Genomic DNA, 19,990 nt, shown 5'->3' with positions numbered 1-19,990 from the left:
AGACCATGTGCATCCAATGGTTCAAACACTGTGTCCTGAAGGCGGTGGCGTGTATCAGGACGACAATGCACCAATACACACAGCGAGACTGGTGAAAGACTGGTTTGATGAACATGAAAGTGAAGTTGAACATCTCCCATGGCCTGCACAGTCACCAGATCTAAATATTATTGAGCCACTTTGGGGTGTTTTGGAGGAGCGAGTCAGGAAACGTTTTCCTCCACCAGCATCACGTAGAGACCTGGCCACTATCCTGCAAGAAGAATGGCTTCAAATCCCTCTGACCACTGTGCAGGACTTGTGTATGTCATTCCCAAGACCAACTGACGCTGTATCGGCCGCAAAAGGAGGCCCTACACCAGACTAAAAAATTATTGTGGTCTAAAACCAGGTGTTTCACTTTCATTGTCCAACCCCTGTATTTAACTAAACACTAAACACTAGGTTTGGAAAAATATTAAAGCAGGGGTTATGTTTGTATAGTTTTCAACTGCTTGACATGTCCACACATATTTTGGATTCACTAAACTGCTAACCTATTGCTATAAAAAACTATACAGGAGGTCCTTGAGTTACGTCAGTCCTGAGTTACTATGTTTCGTGGTTACGACACAGCTCCCATTTACTGTATAAAGCTTTGTTTCGACTTAAGTGGTTTGGACCGAGGAGAACGGCGTCACCCCAGTCGCATTGTACGCCATTTAGCTTGCTGCTACGTCGTTCTCTCTCACGTGCGTACGTATGTTCCGACTTTCACCGAAAATCGGTTTATGATGTAGGAACGGATCAACGTCATAAGTCGAGGACCCCCTGTAGCTGTTATGCTAAGTACTATAGCTGTTGGCATGCTACAGTATGTCCAAAAGAAACTGCATGATTAGAACTATATTTAAGTGCATGTACTGCACACACCAACACACACATGACCATCAATGTGTAGCTAATAGAGGAGAGGAAATCAGTTTCTACACAATCTGGCTGCTACAAAAGCTGCACATTGTTTTAAGAGCAACATTTAGTCTTTTTTTATTGTTTAAATTAACTGTCAAAGGCATATGTAAACATAGGAAAAAACGAACAAAATGCATGAGGTCACGCTTGTGAAAAATGTAGAAACCAATAAAACCTTCTTCTCACCTTCCCGCAGGTTTTGCTCCTGTTGTTTCCAGAAGAGGATGAGGAAGATGAGTTGACGTCCTCATGGATGCGGTCCAGCAGCCACAGCAGGAATTCCAGAGCATCATGCTGGGAATTCCCCCGGAACTGGGCCCCGTACTTGGACACAGTCATCTGGAATGGTAAAAACAAGATGTCAATGTTTTTAACTTTTCAATTTTCTTTTTTTAATTAACCTGAGCAGGAACAGTGCTTAGCAAACTACAGTTTCATGAATTAAACATTTTCCTCACACATCCATTTAGCCTGTCTGTTTGCTGTCCATTGAGTCCCAAATAAAAGCCGTGTTCAAAAATAGCAGCTAGCAATCTGATACAGAGACTGACAGCTTGTTAGGAGCTGGGATGCAAAAGGGACCAGCTGGAGGATGTAAATTGCATTCTGCTGCATAGGGTATGAATGATGTTTACTCACCGCTAGCAAAGGAAATGTGAAATCACTGACATATAATAACAGTGTTATATCATTCCTCAAAAGTGTTGACAAAAAACACAATTCTCAAGCATATCTGCAGAAACAGCACGTAGCAAATCGCATTAGCCCTGTTCTGTTTTATCTCCTCTTGCCATCACTGTGATATGGAGTGATAGACGGGAATCTATCCTCGAGTGCAGGCATGTTTTCAACAAAGCGTGAATAGTCTGTTATCTTCAAAATAAAAGCTGTATCAGATCTGTTTTTTTTTTCTAGTCTGGAAAAGCCCTGCCAATATTTACATTCAAAAGTCTAACTGAAAAATGGTTCACTAATGTTCTCATGGCTGAGAGCAATCAAACTCTACCGCCATATTTCAGTATATAGTTTAAAGGCTAAGCAGCAGCTCTATGAAAGTGTCAATCAAATAAATCCAGTGGAGTTTGAGTTCCTAACTTGTGTTTATTGAGAGTCAGAAAACATGTTATTTCTTACTAATTGAAGGAATAAGGTTTAAAAAACCGTTGGTCCCCCCCCCCCAGCGGTGTTGGGAAACTCTAATAGGCGTCTTGCCTGTGACGTAGATGGTGGACAACAACTCTAGAAGCTGCACTTAATTTAATGCAAAATGAGGAAAAGGTGTGTTGTTTTTGGCTGCAATCATTCAATGTACAGTGGGACATCTGTGAACAAATGACCCAAAGATCCCAAAATATCCAGAAAATGGACTAAATTTGTCCACTTTAAAGGGGCACTTTGGAAAGGACCATCCGCTCACTCCGTTATCTGTAGCTCATTTCACTGGCGCTTTTCCAACAATATGGGCATGTAAGGACACCAACGAAAGGTGTTCAAGAGCCTCTGTAACATGGAGGTAAACAGGGTAAGGACACTCACTTCGCCTGTTTTAGTTGGTGTTAGTTAACGTTAGCTTGACTTGCTAAACTCGGTGTCTCAGATTATACTCGGCTACGTAGCTGCATTACGGAGGTTTATAGTGTCGGATGAATTCGAGTTCGACTTCGATCACATTTACAAGAATAACGGTACCTCTACATTTGAGTTTAGCTTATTGCTAGGCTATTGTCATGAATAATGTTGGTTATTTAGCTAGCTACTGTCATAACAGTCAGTCATAACGGTGTTTTACCGCGGCATTGTTCAGCTGTGGTCCACCAGTGACGTCACGGTCGCGTTCGAGAATTTCCGTAGAGAGCTCGGGTTTTTCCGTCAATTTAATAAAATTGTCAGTTTTAAAGCAAATTAAGCTGCTATTTTCATTTTAATTCATACTTATATCTGTCAGTAACTACAATAATGTGGAATATTCATGGAGGTCCATTAAGTGCTGCTTAGCCTTTAAACAGGGCTTAATTTGTAAACCATGAGATAAAAGAACACACAGCAAGTGTACAAAGAGAGTAAAAGATGTGGAATTTCATGACAGTTGTGTTATGGATGGGGGAATGGGGGGAATTAAGGAACAGAAATGTTCTACATAAAAACGCAGAGGTGTCGGATCCACATGAATAGGTACTGAAATCCACACACCCCACACACAAGAGATTCCAGATCTTTCACTGCCACGATCAGGCTCAAATTAAACAGTGGCTGAAAGCCTTTCCAAATAAGTAGAGGCTGTCACTGAAGCATAAAAAGAAAACAAATACGTATTAATATCCTTTAACTTAGAAATAACCCATGAGCAGGGACCTACCTTATAGTTATCCTTAGTAAATATCCACCTATTCAGCCTGCAGCAGCTTAGCTCCATTCAATTACACAGAGGTTGTAAGGGGGGGAATCACAGTAATGTATGTTTACACACATCAGTCTGACATTGTAACTAATGCAGCCTGTTTAACCCCTTCAGTGCCTAAAACAGGCCTGTCTTTTAAAGGCATCAGCCTTTTTTTTGCAGTTTCCATGTCTCCATGTGTTTTCAATGAACAGCAAGCCCTAGAATGTGATGTTAATTCTGGGAAATAAATAACAATATTCTAACTTATGTATTTGCCACATAAATCCACACATCCCCTAAGTGAACTTCGCGGGAGAAAATGAAACACAAGAAAACTGCACATTGCTTCTTTAAAGAAATAAAGAGCTTGATCTTGCCACCAACAACGATTACCAGCTGTCCACAAACTAAGATCTCTGGGATGCCACCACGGACGGCGCTATCAAAAGACTAGGCTACTAGGGTGAGTAATTAAAAGGTAGTTGGAGGCTGGAGATAATATTGCATAAATATCCATTTTAATACTGACTGACACAAAGAGCAATTATACTGGCATTAACCACATGAACTTCAGCGAGCAGCGGGGAGGAAATGACAGATTATAAAGAACTGCAGGCTGAGATAACTTAATAATCCTAAATATTATTATTCGTGTGGAGAAGCGGTGGACATAAAAAAAAGGCCATATACTCAAGAGACTACATCAAAAGTAGGTGAGCTTGTCTTCGCAATGCTGTTCTCTATATGATGTAACCGTCCCAGTATTTCATCTTCAAATGCGTTATTCAAGCGCACTTCGTTCAAGGTGAATGCTGCATCCAGAAAGAAATCACTAATTATTAAGATGTGACGGAGCCGCTGATTCACTTCTCAAGGAAAAATGGCTGATTATACGACTCGTGAATATTCCAGAACACTTTGTACGGACAGACACACGGAAAAGACTTTTGTATCTTCCTATATCAGATATGTTTGGAATGATGGGGGCCATTTTAGTCTTCTGTTCCCTGTAATTACCCATTTAATCCACACCTAATGATGTGGGAATGGATGAACTACAGGGCTGTGACATGGCTTTGCAAGTTAAATTTTTGGAAAACATTATGAACATATAGACCTTCAGTAATTGATCAAGAGAATACAGCCATAAAACATTTTCTCCAATTCATCACAACACTCAAGGCTAGTTCTTTGGCTAGTACTTGGTATTAGGGCTGTGCTGTAATGTGTTGTTGGCGATTACATGTATATAATTTTTGAATGATTTTTTTAAAATCCACATCGTCATGATAGCAATGTTCTGGCTTGTTTACATAATGACATTATGCAGTTATTTATAATAAAGCACAGGTTAATTATATGAGTTATTTAGGCACGGCAGCACGTATACAGCGGAAATTGGTTCTGTTATGGAAGAGTTTGTTGCAAAACAGACGTGATTTCAGAAGCGTGGAGAGTTTGGTTTGGTTACAAAATATCAGATGTACTACAAACAACTTACAAGAAGCCTGTAATAACAAAAGGGGGATACATAACTAATCAGTTTCAACACCTCAAGCAGAATCGCCAAGATCAGTACAAGGAAAGTCAAAAATGCCACAAGGAAAGCACAACAGACAATGCAAGATTTAACCCAAACAGACAGACTACTGTGACTCAGAATAGCATTTATTTTCTTGGTCTTGTTATTTACTAAGAAGCTTTAAGTGTATTTTCGAAAAGATAGAAAGATGGAAAGATAGATGGATGGATGGATGGATTTAACGTTACTGTCATTGCTTAGTTCAAGTACAAGGCAACGAAATGCAGTTAACATCTACCAGAAGTGCAAATAGTAGCATAGTGCTATAGTCCTTACAAGTGTAAGAGCAATAAAAAATATGTACTAAATATTTCCTCCGGGTGACTGTCTGTGAGGAGTGTGGTGTGTTCTCTCTGTGTCTGTGTGGGTTTCCTCCGGGTGACTGTCTGTGAGGAGTGTGGTGTGTTCTCCCTGTGTCTGTGTGGGTTTCCTCCGGGTGACTGTCTGTGAGGAGTGTGGTGTGTTCTCCCTGTGTCTGTGTGGGTTTCCTCCGGGTGACTGTCTGTGAGGAGTGTGACGTGTTCTCTCTGTGTCTGCGTGGGTTTCCTCCGGGTGACTGTCTGTGAGGAGTGTGACGTGTTCTCTCTGTGTCTGCGTGGGTTTCCTCCGGGTGACTGTCTGTGAGGAGTGTGGTGTGTTCTCCCTGTGTCTGCGTGGGTTTCCTCCGGGTGACTGTCTGTGAGGAGTGTGGTGTGTTCTACCTGTGTCTGCGAGGGTTTCCTCCAGGTGCTCTGGATTCCTCCCACAGTCCAAAAACACACATTGGTAGGTGGATTGGTGACTCAAAAGTGTCCGTAGGTGTGAGTGTGTGAGTGAATGTGTGTGTGTGTTGACAAAATCAACATCTTGGTAAGTTACTGTTGTTAAATAATCAATGTTTGATACTGTAACATTTATAATAAAATATTTTAATGTTTACTTTGTTGCCAAATAAATTACTAAAATATTTTTCAGAGTTTTGTCATATAACCAAGAATATAGTATATCAGAAAAATGTCCTGAAATATCACTTCTATAAAATACAAATTCAAGATATTATCAATTTGCTCTGAACTAATTCTAAAAACTAACCAAACAAGAGTATCAATATCTACAGAGTTTACACATAACAGGGTTTCCCACAGATGGTTTGAGTGCTCAGCTTTTTGCAATGAACATTAAGCAGAGCTGAACTTCCCTGTAGGTCTAGCTATAACTGATTCTGTAACATTTCTCAGTATTAAAGACAAAAAACAAAGCTTTCTGTAGATAAAACCTTCACTGTGCAACTGAAATTTCTCAAGGACGTATGTTGATTTGGTCAATTCAAAGGTAGAACTACAACCAGGGGTGTGTCGTCTTGTTGCCTACGTCCCACTTCTGATGTAGCAAGAGTGAGCATCAGGCTAAAGGACTGAGATTTTCAGCTCTGCTGACTAAGAATGGACGTGGTAAATAGTGTTTTCTTCAGCTGAAGTCCACTCAGCATCTTTGCTCCCTCCCTCTTATTTTTCACAGAGCCATTCACACAGCCCACAAGCTGAGCACAAAGTAAATCAGCAGCCACACAAATGCCAGAGCAAACACAATTTAACACCTTTTAGATTCGTTCCCACGAGCACGCATAAACGTCTGCACTGCCGGATCCAAAAGAACTTCTTGTTCACGCTAAAAGTTAGAGGCTAGTGGTACAGTATCAGGAGTAAATGGTGCCTACAGCTTTTTATCTGTGTGATAAATTATAATCAGAGACTTCTCGTGAGGACGCAAGCCTTTATTAACTGGAAGTTAAGAGGAGAAGGTTTTTTCATGTGTGCTTTAATAAATTCCCATAGGCCATAGCCTAAAATAATCTTAATAAGACGGAGAACAATGGAGTCTGAGTTACGCAAGGCTGTTATCATAAAAGCTGCTATTTGCTGTCCACAGCATCATATAACTGTGCTCACAGTGTAAAATTATAGTTTTGAAGGTACTCTTTTAAGGACTTGGTCAGTCTGTGCTCCATCTAATCGGTCACTTGGAAATTGTTGTTGATTCCAAACACCGGTCATTATCTCGCTGCATAATGCTCACCTCAGCTAAACAATACCCCATAATATGAAGTCACTTTCATACAGAGATACTAACTAAAGGCTTCTTTTGCTTCCCATAAAGAACCTTTCAAGTGGGAATTCTCTCAAGAACCAGATGTGTTTAAGTTTACAGAACCTACACTGAATGTAAACCCTCTTATAGTAGATGAAGACCTGTATATACACATCAGGAACCGATTAGGAACTTAACTAACATACCTCAAGTACAGTGGCGGATGCTGGTCTTTCAAGGAGGGGAAGCTCAATTTCGGCCTACGTCATAAAATGTGTCGGTTTATTTATACGTAAATTCTACCCTCCGTTCCTTTTTAAGAAAATGATCTGTACCCTGTCGTACCAACAAGGCGTCTTTTCCAGGGACTTGACTAGTGTCCTCTCAATGGCCAGCAGAGCTAGGCTGCTTAAACGGCCTTGGCCCATGTGAAGTGTGTCCTCCTGTGAGTGCTTTGTGACGGTGGAGGGGCTCAGCAGCACCCGCTGGACAGAAACTGCGATAGAAGTCAGAAAGAGTGATAGAAGTCAGTCTCCAAACACAAGCAGCTACAAAAAACCTCCGGTCTCCGGTTCAACTCAGAACAGAATGAAAATGTAATGCTCCCACAGATCTTTACACCAAAGGATCGCTGATTCGCTCATTTCGCTGTCAATCAAAAAGGGATTCAGCCTCAGACAGATCATCCAATCATCATGCAGAAGCTGAGCGTCCGGGCCAGCCGAGGCCAGCCCACTGCCCCATAGACCCCCCAGAGACGCTGAGCGTCCGATGGGCGGGACAAAGCCCAGCATTTATCCAATGACTCGCCTTGTTTCGCTGCACTGTTTAAAGCACTGTGAAGCTGCGGGAATGATTGAGAGGAAAGCCGCGTCTTTACCAGTGATAAGAAGCTGATTCTGAACAAAAGTTGAGCGTGTTGAAGTGCATATTTATTCAATGACATGTACACACAACAGTATATATTTGATCACTTATTTTTTGACATTTTAGGGGAGGCTGAGCTTCCCTTACAGTCTTAGAGCAATCACCTCTGCTCAAGTAACAAAATATCAGAGTTATTCTTCTCCTCCAAGTACGCTGAGCTGGTAAATGATCTTCAGTTAGTGACACATTAAAGTGTCTAGAATGAAGACCCTCCCAGCATTTGAGATGCAGGACTTAAGGTGAAACGAGTCATTCTGATTTTGTCCTGCTTCTTACACAGACAGCATTCACTTCAGAGTGGTCCTGTCTCCTCACCTGAGTCTCTCTAATCACAGGGTTGGACCAGCCTGAGGTTCTCCAATCACGGAGTTGGACCCACGTTCATGAGACACACAAAGACAAGGTAAAGCCAAGCAAAACAAACAGAACAACTGCAGAGATACTTATTAAATATGGAGTAAACTGATACTGAAAAAAATATGAGCACATAATGAAAACTGAAGCTGGAGCAATGGTTAAATGACTAAAAGCCAGCTTTTCGCCCCTTGTTTCTTGGCTCTCGAACATGAAAGTAATCAGACGCACATTCTCAGTAGTTACTGAAACCGATCCGTTTAAACAGGGTGGTTCAGACAGCCCAGACGAGCCCAGGGAACTGTGATAAATTATGAAAAAGGAGGTGTAACCCCCTGTAAAACTGTGGGCAAAATTATATAAAAGTACAAAATACGCAAATAAATTAATTTGTAATTAACATTTTTGTTTGTTTTGTTTTTTAAATAAAGAATGAGGTATATATAATTCTATGGAAATGTGTGATTCTCAAGACTATGTACATCGAGGGGATGGTTTATGAACATATAATCTGTTGACGTTTTCCACAGGAGGTCCAGTTGGCCCATTTACTTTGTTTTTAAGTGAGTACTGAAGCTTCAGAAAATAAACATAGCTCACATATGCTTCAATAGGGTTTTAAAATGGCACAGCAGAAATTCCAGCTTAACAGCATCTTGACATCTCTAAGGCCTAAGACTGAAGCACTTCACCCCCTCGTACTGGGGGCAGCTAAAAACAACAGGCAGATTCTGGGAAAAAAAATGGCCCTGCAGTTTCTTCTACATGTTTATATTATGAGTTCGTTATCTTCCTCCATTTTGTTTCAAGTTAATCATTCCCCTCATTGAAACTTCTCAGCTGCTTCTTATGGAATCTGCCACTGGATGGTTTTAAATTATTTATATGTTGTATTTTTAAAATGCACCATGACAACCACGGGTTGTGATAATACTCCATCAGAGCTGCTACTGTTTTTCGTTCCACTGTTCTAATATTTTAATCTATCTATATAATCTATATATTTAATCTATATATATGTATATTTTATATATTATACAGGGGGTCCTTGATTTACGACGTTGATCCCTTCCTACGTCACGTCGTAAACCGATTTTCGGTATAAGTCGGAACATACGTACATACTGTACATAAAGCACTCATCCTATCCTCACACCTATCCTCCTCCGTCCCGAGCCGCGGTAACCGTGCATTCTTCCGGCCACCACACACGAAGTTCACGTTACGACGTTTACGACGCAAAACCACTTAAGTCAAAACAAGGCTTTATACAGTAAATGGGAGATGTGTCGTAACCACGGAACATCGTAACTCGGGACTGACGTAACCCGAGGACCTCCTGTATATTATTTTTTATTTTATAAATATATTAGTGATTTGTTCCTCAAAGGGGCTACACAGTGGCCTTATTTGGCACTGAACGAGACTTCATGGAACAAAACAGAACCTAATTCTGAGACCTAAGAAATGTCATTCGAGCTATGTCTCACCACTTCACAGGTCACCTACCCATTAAACAGCTACTCTGTTTGAGTTTCTGCTCACAGGCCGCCTCCAAACACTTTTATCACACTACAGCTATGTCAAGAATTTTGTTGTGACACTAGAGGTCAGGGTCACAGGCTGTTAGAGGCAGAGGCAACACACTATGTCAAAATGCTCAGTTGAGTTCGCAGTGGCAAACAGTATAGATCTTTGCTTAAAAGTCAGAGACCTGGCCAAAAGCCTGGCCCGTCCTACAGGACAATCCAGACGGTTCAGCAGCCGATTTGCTCCTCCAGACAATCGCAGGACAATTTTAGGGAGATCGTAAATGATTTTCTTCCCAGATTGTCCTGTAGTGTGAGCAGTACATAATCCAATTTTTCCGATTATCTCCCAGTGTGGTTCGAGCCGTCACGTTGTGAATTGGAAATATGAAACCTGTTCAATATTTACGACTCCGAATCCAGTCATGTGGGGTGGACGCTGACACTCAGGTGTGAAACGTGACATTAACGTCATGCCTGAAAGACCGCAAACCAACGAGAGGGTTATTTCACAGCCGTCTCGTATGTTTGCTTTCATCTAAGCTATGTCTGAATGACCGGAGTGCTGTTACTGAGGCAGTGTTCTGAAGGAGGGAGGCGCAGAGTTGTGTCTATTTAAAGCTTGTTAAAAATTCCTTTTTTGCTACAATATCTTCAAAGTTGTAATTGTTCTGGCGAGAACGCTTTAGTGTACAGGTGTCCTGTGACTCAGTTACAAACCTCTTTGTTTCCAAATGCTGCTTTCTGAGACAGCAAGGGAGCAAAGTATCTGCAGCTTTCTGTTTTAGACACAGCCAGAGAGTGCAAGAAACCCCCGGCTGCTCTCACGCTGTAGCAGTTCACAAGAAAATCCCACAAGGTTTTGAGGAGCAGAGCCGTTTGTCAGTGTGTGCAATCTGAAAGTCTGTGGTGTATCATTCAGAGCAGATCATGTTTTGTGGGGACACTGAGGACTAACAACGATCAAGTACAGAAAAATCGGTCAAATACGTCTTTATATGTGGGGTGTCTCAGGCTTTGGGTCGGGCGTTATTAAATCTCCAGGTGAAAACAGCTTTGAGTTTTTCTGCTTTAGGAAAAAGCAAAACAACTTTATTAAACCGAACCACGCAAAAAGGCAGCTGAGAAAGTTCATTATTCTAATTTCAAATGTGTAATTATTAAAGAGACTTGGGGCGGCACGGTGGTGCAGCAGGTAGGTGTCGCAGTCACACAGCTGTAGGGACCTGGAGGTTGTGGGTTCGAGTTCCGATAAAACCTCTGACCTTTACCCCTTTTAATCTAAACATAGGCTTTTGTATTTCTATATTTTTTTCAGAAATTATTTGCTGTTACTCGTTCAGCAGGAAATGAGCCGGCGCTGGCTCTGTTCTGTAGCGTTGCTGCTTGTAAACTGCCTCCACTTTTCAAACACAAGGCCAGTCTCCTCTCATTTTATTCTGTCTCTGGTCATGGAGGTGTTTAGAAGGGCAGTGGGGCTTTATGGGTCTGGTGAAATATAACATTAACTCTGATTACTTGGTCATTTCATGGCTGTGAGACTCTGTTTGTAGACCTGGACACACAGTGGACTGTAAAATGATTGGACAAAAGGGGGGGGGGGGGGTCATAGGAGCTCCACTCTGGACTGGGCACTTCTCAAAGAGAATATACTGCTTTATCAATGCTATGAGAGGCTGTAGTGTTTTAGCTTTGACTGTTTCTTTAATCTATGATCACACCCTGGACATTTTATGATAAGTACTGTAAATATCCTACAGATTGCTCCTTTAACTTTTTAAATATTGCCATGTTTGACTCTCTGGGCTACTGTAGGGTGTTTACTAATCGCACTTTAAATTCCTTAAATTCTAAGTTATGCACAGACACAGTTTGTTAGAACTTGGAAATTTGCTTATGCGGTGTTTGCTGTGTTTTGCTGCTGGCAGCAGTTTAAGCCTTTTTTTCTAATGCTTTTTCTCTCTTTCTTGTGTTCTCATTATGTCACTCAGGACCTATTTTCACTGATTATAAATAGACTGCTTTATAACACATGGCATTAACTACAGCAAACATCAGGATCAGAAATTCAGCGTTTCATTGGATATGTTCACCTGTTAATCACCTCCTGATTTGCTAGATGTTGGCTCTTTGTGTGGGAAACGTAGAATGATTAATAGTTACAGTACGCTGGCCTTGCCAAATACTTAATGGGGCAGCAGGTTTTAACGATGGTGTAATTTAATTGTTTATACATGACTCTCTTCGCCTGTTCTAAGGCCTCCATTAAGCCAATCATAAATATAGGAGCTGTGTTGAGTGATGATACATACGTGAGCATGTGCTGTAATTCATGAGACGACTTTATAGTTTTTTACCAACTCCCAGGAATATCTAATCAAGGCTTAATTAAGATGTGGCTGAGTGAATGACAAGCATCAACTTACATTACAACAACCCTTTAGATGAGAAAGTGCTTACGGTAAAAAGATAGCAATAGTTTCTAGAGAAATGAAGGAGAACAGCAGAGTCTCTGAGCCTCACATGAATCAGGTGCAGATCTAATAAGGACAGAGCCATCCATTAAGAAATAAAGAAATAAAATAGCATCCTCTAGAGCTGCTGCATATTAATCAAACTGAACTGTGTTCTGTGGAATGACTGAGTTTCACCCAACACCTTTAGAAAGAGCTGGAGTGGAGTGGAGAATAGGGCTGTGGCATATAATATATTCTCGATAATACGGATATAATTTTTAAAGTGATATTCTGACAATGGGCGGCACGGTGGCGCAGCAGGGAGTGTCGCAGTCACACAGCTCCAGGGACCTGGAGGTTGTGGGTTCGATTCCCGCTCCGGGTGACTGTCTGTGAGGAGTGTGGTGTGTTCTCCCTGTGTCTGCGTGAGTTTCCTCCGGGTGACTGTCTGTGAGGAGTGTGGTGTGTTCTCCCTGTGTCCGCATGGGTTTCCTCCAGGTGACTGTCTTTGAGGAGTGTGGTGTGTTCTCCTTGTGTCTGCGTGGGTTTCCTCCGGGTGACTGTCTGTGAGGAGTGTGGTGTGTTCTCCTTGTGTCTGCGTGGGTTTCCTCCGGGTGACTGTCTGTGAGGAGTGTGGTGTGTTCTCCCCGTGTCTGCGTGGGTTTCCTCCGGGTGACTGTCTGTGAGGAGTGTGGTGTGTTCTCCTTGTGTCTGCGTGGGTTTCCTCCGGGTGACTGTCTGTGAGGAGTGTGGTGTGTTCTCTCTGTGTCCGCATGGGTTTCCTCCGGGTGACTGTCTTTGAGGAGTGTGGTGTGTTCTCCTTGTGTCCGCATGGGTTTCCTCCGGGTGACTGTCTGTGAGGAGTGTGGTGTGTTCTCCCTGTGTCTGCGTGGGTTTCCTCCGGGTGACTGTCTGTGAGGAGTGTGGTGTGTTCTCCCTGTGTCCGCATGGGTTTCCTCCAGGTGACTGTCTTTGAGGAGTGTGGTGTGTTCTCCTTGTGTCTGCGTGGGTTTCCTCCGGGTGACTGTCTGTGAGGAGTGTGGTGTGTTCTCCCCGTGTCTGCGTGGGTTTCCTCCGGGTGACTGTCTGTGAGGAGTGTGGTGTGTTCTCCTTGTGTCTGCGTGGGTTTCCTCCGGGTGACTGTCTGTGAGGAGTGTGGTGTGTTCTCTCTGTGTCTGCGTGGGTTTCCTCCGGGTGACTGTCTGTGAGGAGTGTGGTGTGTTCTCTCTGTGTCCGCATGGGTTTCCTCCGGGTGACTGTCTGTGAGGTGTGTGGTGTGTTCTCCTTGTGTCTGCGTGGGTTTCCTCCGGGTGACTGTCTGTGAGGAGTGTGGTGTGTTCTCCCCGTGTCTACGTGGGTTTCCTCCGGGTGACTGTCTGTGAGGAGTGTGGTGTGTTCTCCTTGTGTCTGCGTGGGTTTCCTCCGGGAACACACCACACTCCTCACAGACAGTCACCCAGAGGAAACCCACACAGACGCAGGGAGAACACACCACACTCCTCACAGACAGTCAACCGGAGGAAACCCACACAGACACAGGGAGAACACACCACACTCCTCACAGACAGTCACCCGGAGCGGGAATCGAACCCACAACCTCCCGGTCCCTGGAGCTGTGTGACTGGACTGCGACACCTACCTGCTGCGCCACAGTGCCGCCGAATAATCAGAAATAATCTGAAATATCATTATATTATTTTAGAGCCATATCACCTCCTGCTAGTGGAGAAGTAATCATCATCAGCCAAATCCATCAGTAACTGACTAATAATACTCTGGCAGAAACCATCAAATACTCCCTGAAAGGGGGATGAACTCTCTAAACTGCCCATTAATATTCTTGATTTCAGATGTGCACCAATATTTGTCCAAACACAGAGGGGGACCATTATTGCCCACCTCTTCTTTTCTAGACACACTACATTCTATCTTTGTACTTCATCAAACAAAATGCTAGCCTCTTATCCTTTTACCTTAGCTTATAGCTACAGGAAATGAACAACAAAAGCAAACCATCCAGTGTGGCCTAGGCCTAAAATTAGTAATGCATCCAACGTACTGCCCACATATCATACAGGTCTATATTAACTGGTTGTGCTCCAGGAGCCAGTCATTGTAACACAATAAGTGCATTTAAAGAGCAGTATGAACCAGCCTTCTGCAGAAGCAGATGACACTGAAGTAAAGGCACATACACACACACACACACATATATATATATATATATATATATATATATAGGGAGTAAGAAGCAGTAGTCAGCAAACAGCATGGGGCTTCTGTTTCTCCGGGGCGGGGTATACCTTCAGGCTATATGAACATCACCTCCATGCCTTAATATTTCCAGTGGAGTAATCTTCTGTGGATTTCTCTCACACTGTATCATCTTAAGTTCAGTCCCTCCCACCTCGAGATACACGGCTCAGCCAGCTGTAAAACTTAAGATGAATGCATGGGATGTCTGTTCCCTCTGTGAAGTGGCCTATTGTGGTGGAGTCCACAGGGACCTGAACCTGTGAAACACCAATGTTAACAGACCTCCCCCTACTTTTCTGCTCCTCTATTTGGGTTATGTACAGCCATGCCCCATCCACAGACCCTGTTTGAATGGCTGTTAATTCAACACAAAGCTTTTGCAATTACATAATGGATCAGTTCACCTCGCAGCAAGCTGACAGCAAGCGTATTAATCCTGCGCTATGAAGATAATGTGTGTAACTCACAAACTTAAAAACAACTGCCAGTGATGACTGCGTGTTCTACGTATTAAAACATACCCTGTCCACACAAGCGCTGGTTTCTAAATCTCTGTCCCCATAAAACCATAAAAACACACTTGTCAGGCGAGGGATCTCATTACAGTTGCCTCATCAACAAATGCGATTTCCCCGACCAACAAATCATCTCTTGCCATTGTCCTGCAACAACCAGTTTGTTTTAAAACCCGACCCAATTAGAGGCCCGGTCTCATCCAAACCTGACAGCACTGGAGGTGGAATCTGTGTTGTGGGAGTGCTGAATGTAGCAGTGACCTCCGTAGCACATTCTGACACCTCTGTTCATTATAGTGTTAGTGTTACTGTACAGTTATTTGTAAAAATGGAACCGTTCTTGTTAGCTATATTAAAACCAGCACTATTCCACCAGTGGATGAAAAGCCAAAGACACAGACAAAAAACTACATTTTTCAAAACCCTGCTACAGGTCAAGGCCTATGTGATAATATCAAAATCATATCAATATTAACAGATATTTGCTGGTATATTAATTGCTCTCTGGACAAGTATAAATTAAGTGGTACTAGGCTACTGTACTAAAATCATTCATTCATTCATTATCTGTAACCCTTATCCAGTTCAGGGTCACGGTGGGTCCAGAGCCTACCTGGAATCATTGGGCACAAGGCGGGAATACACCCTGGAGGGGGCGCCAGTCCTTCACAGAGCAACACAGACACACACACACACATTCACTCACACCTACGGACACTTTTGAGTCGCCAATCCACCTACCAACTTGTGTTTTTGGACTGTGGGAGGAAACTGGAGCACCCGGAGGAATCCCACGCAGACACAGAGAGAACACACCACACTCCTCACAGACAGTCACCCGGAGCGGGAATCGAACCCACAACCTCCAGGCCCCTGGAGCTGTGTGACTGCGACACCTACCTGCTGTTCGACCGTGTCGCTACTGTACTAAAATGTCTACATTTAATACATTGGCTTGGTTTCTATGTTTTTGTATCTGCATCGGGTTTGAATTTAACAGGAAGCTTTGATGGTTTTGGGATCGTTGGCTTAGCCCTCACTGGCATGGGACCTTCAAGTGTACGTCTTCCGTGGTTCCCACTCTTCACACTTTGCCCCTACAACTTAGCCCTCACTCCGTTTTGCCTAGGGGTAGGGGTGTCTCAAACCTTGGGGTAGGAGTGTAGGGCCTAGTGGTAGGGCTTCGTAGCCCTTGAAACTGAGATTCTGAGAGGAACACTCGAAACGGGGAGTTATGAATGACTTCTAAATCACAGGCAAAATGGCCACAGACGTGACAAAACAAACCACATAAATGTCTGTATGTTCATTCATTCATTGTCTGTAAAACAGCATTGTCAAGGCAAATGTCTGCTACACTACAGTGACAATGTGTAGAGTCCTCCCCCATCCTGCACCACTTACTTTGTTCTAAAGTAGAAATTACGTTGTGTACAGACAATGGTCCAGGTTCATTGTGTGCATAAACTTCAAGACCATAAAAAATTATAGCTGAGTGTACACACACACACCACCACCACCCCCCTCCAGCACACACACACACACACACATCTGGGTTTCCAGCTCACAGTTTTGGACTCCGGCACACGGCATTAACAACCGCCAATCAAAGAAGCCGTCTGAAGGCTCTCTGTGTTTTATCAGCACACTCAGAGGCTGTTGTAACCAGATACACTGATAACATGGATAATCCCCAACTTGCATCTTTATGTTTCATTTTCTCAGACAAGCAAATCAATGCCATAAGCCCTGCAGCAGTGAAGGCACACATTCAGACAGGTTCTATTGTTCCATCTATCTTTCAGCGGCTGTGTTTCTGAGCATTCCAAAACACGGGGTGGCATTTCTCGCTTTTAAAAACTTCGCAAACATCTCATTTCTATTCTGCACCACACTTTCCCTTCTTGCTCCACACACTCCACATACCACGGGTGTTGTGGAATATGGCTGTAACTTCGATTCGGTAGTGTTCACTCTTGACTTCTAGACGTGATTAGAGAACCAAATATGAGTCGATTATAATTGCGCACTAACCTTTAATGGTTGAGAATTAGTATCAGTTGAACTTCTCATGAACTTAAACTATGTTTATATTGGATTTGGATCTCACCCTTAAAGAAAATATTGATTTTCCACTATTTGTTGACTACTTCCAATTGTGGTTTTTTTTCTGACTAATACTGCACATTTTATACAGTGATAATGGTCCATAAATGAATGTCCAGACGTCTTGTTTGGCAAAAAAGGACAGTCATGCAGTCAATGCAGTGATTAGTTACACACTCGGTTAGTTGTGTGTGTGTTGCTCTGTACACAGCACATGGATGTTTCTTTGCTTCAGACTGTGATAACTTCAGGCTGTTTGGAAGATGTGTGTGATTAGGTTTGATTTATAAACATAAAAAGGTATTGCTAGCATTGCTAATAATCTACACTCTATGTCCAAAAGTATGTAGACCCCACGTCTAATTGGTGAATGTGGCTAGTTTAAGCTGCACACAATAAAGACATATCCACTCATTCGCTTAAACACAGGTTGTGTGATCTTCACATGCATCACAAATCGAGCGGGATGCTCAGGAGCAGCTGCACATGAACCTAAAACGAGCATTCCTTATGCCGAGTATCAGCTACAGGGATATACACGCACCCCCCACCCCACCATTGCATTAAATATCAGTACTTGACCATCAGTACTTGACCTCACCAATGTTCTTGTGCTACTCATACTTCCAAGGCTCATCTGCAGGCTGATTGGTTGCTTCGGTTTATGATGTAAGAAACCTTGGCTGTCTGAATCTGCCTGTTTGAGACTGTTGTTGGGATGCTACAATTTTAAAGCGTACATGCTCTACCACATTAAAAACTCCATAGAGGCATGACAACTTTAAATACTAGGTGTTCAGTGGAAGGGGAGGTTTAAGACCCTTGATTGACGACAGAATTTAGAGAAGCAGGTGTCTACAAACTTTAAGACTTTGTGCTAAGATACAGGCTATGTTTCTACATGAAATACATACTGGTTTAATGGTTCTAGCAACAACAGTGTTCTACTATCTACTGTTGTTATGAGGCAGAGTTGTGAAAGGGTCTAGACTCTGTGAACTTTTTTTCACCTTAAAGTCCACGGAGAGTTGTGGCGTGTACTGTAGCGTCCACAGCGCGCGGACCAGAGCGGCCAGCTGCTCGGTGACCTCTCCGTGCCGAGAGTCCTGCTGTTCCTTGCCCTCCTCCCCCTCCTCTTTCACTCCCTCCGCTCTCCTCAGACTCCTCAGGTCGGACTTGTAGCGCTGCAGACCCAGGTACTCCGCCAGCAGGTCCGTGTTGCTCAGACACTGCACCACCGCGTTCATAAAGCACGTGTTTCCGTGGTTCTTCAAACCTTGAACCCCGGGAGTCCTGTCTCCGTACGACAGAGACAACCTCTCCCTCTCTTTCTCCTTCGCCGCCGAGAAGCCCCTCACTCCCCCGCGGCTGTCCTCCTTCCAGTTCCCGCAGACCGCCGCTGTCCCTCCGTCCCGAAAGCCCCCGTCGTCGTCCTCTTCCTCGGTGAGCGCCGCGGAGCCCACCGGCGTCTCTCCGCCGTGAGCCCACGCCCCCAGACTCCTCAGCACTTTACTCACGAAACTTCCTACAGATTTCAGTGACTTCTTTCGGAACAAAGCCTTCCCCGCCGGGTGTCTGCTCTTCTTCTCTTTCCTCTTCTTGTTGCTAACACTGTTGTTATTACTCTTAGCCGCTTTGGCTTTAGCTTTCTTCTCGCGCTGCTGCTGCTCGCCCCGCTCCATCTCTCCCGCTCCTCACTCACGCTCGCCACGGCTCTTCCCGCCGAAAACACGACCATAATCTCCGGACATGAAGACGGGACGAAGCGGCGGGCATCTTAGTCTCTTTATTCGCTTCCTTCACCTCCTTTTACCTTCTCACTTAACCGCTGTCCGGCTCTGACAGCGCTCACTGACTCCACACACACTTTTCTGCGCTCTCTCTCTCTCTCTCTCTCTGTGGCGGCAACTCCCACTGAAAAAGTGGCGCGGAGTTCGAGGCGCTCGCGCTTCACCACAGCCGCCCACTGCCTCAGCGAGCATTCGAGTGAATGCTAAAGCTAACGAACGTTTAAAAACAGACGATAACGCTTGTGAACAAGTCAAAACACGATTAAAAATGGGCTCTTTATTGAGGGTCCCTTCGTATCCCCACCTGTCTTTTACTCTGTAGTGTGATTCACAAGGATTGTGAATTCAAGAAAGGAATGGGCTAGAGCAGGGGTCGGCAATCCGCGGCTCTTTGATCCCTCTGATGAGGCTCAGCTTTTGAAAATAATTACTGAGTATTTTTAATTAAAATGTATTTTATTTTCAAAATGTAATTCTATGAAGATTATGGCGATCTTGTAACATCTAAAATAGTTTAATATTTTATATTTAAAATATTTTTGTCGCTCTTAATACACGTCACAACTTCCAACGTGCGACACCCGCCAGTGTGCGGTTTCTTGACCTTTTTGACCGCTGACTGCACGGCGCCAGTAAAATAATGACGGCACGCAGAGAGATGACAGCAGTGTTGTTTGCTGCCAGTGGATAATTTCAGTTCTGCGTTTTTTTTCCAGATTACTACAAGGACTCAAATAGACACTGAGTATTTTACTTGACCATCAACACAACGTCTTTTTTGAGTTAAAAATATTTTGTTGCACATAACACAAAGGCAAAAAAAAAATCCCTGTTATGTGCCACGTTACTTCATTTCAAATTTCAAAGGGGTTTTGTGGCTCCCAGTGTTCTTTACTGTGTAAAATGGGTCCAAATGGTTCTTTGGGTGGTAAAGGTTGCCGACCCCTGGGCTAGAGGGATTAGTGCAGTCCAGTACATTTTATGAAGCCCACATTGGGCCCAATGGGGCTTAAAAGAGATGCTCACTATTTTAATCCAATACAATTTTAATTCTGGGAATGTTTGCTAGGATTTGCT

At 43.4% G+C, this 19,990-nt stretch overlaps 1 protein-coding gene across 1 annotated transcript in view; it reads right to left on the bottom strand.

The window, feature by feature from the left end:
- usp43b (ubiquitin specific peptidase 43b) overlaps positions 1-19,235 on the bottom strand; it is a 175,403-nt gene extending 156,168 nt beyond the window's left edge. Inside the window, exons 1-2 of the mRNA XM_066641551.1 lie at positions 18,134-19,235; positions 1,138-1,290 (exon numbers count right to left, since the gene is read on the bottom strand). Coding sequence (XP_066497648.1) covers positions 1,138-1,290; positions 18,134-18,805 — 825 coding nt within the window. The 5' untranslated portion in view covers positions 18,806-19,235. The remainder of the gene's footprint in view (positions 1-1,137; positions 1,291-18,133) is intronic.
- Between the last annotated feature and the right edge of the window lie 755 nt (positions 19,236-19,990).

Source organism: Hoplias malabaricus, chromosome 13 (genome assembly GCF_029633855.1).
Source record: "Hoplias malabaricus isolate fHopMal1 chromosome 13, fHopMal1.hap1, whole genome shotgun sequence".
NCBI lineage: Eukaryota > Metazoa > Chordata > Actinopteri > Characiformes > Erythrinidae > Hoplias > Hoplias malabaricus.
The sequence above is the reverse complement of the archived record's forward strand: the minus strand, read 5'-3'. Positions and strand labels throughout refer to the sequence as shown.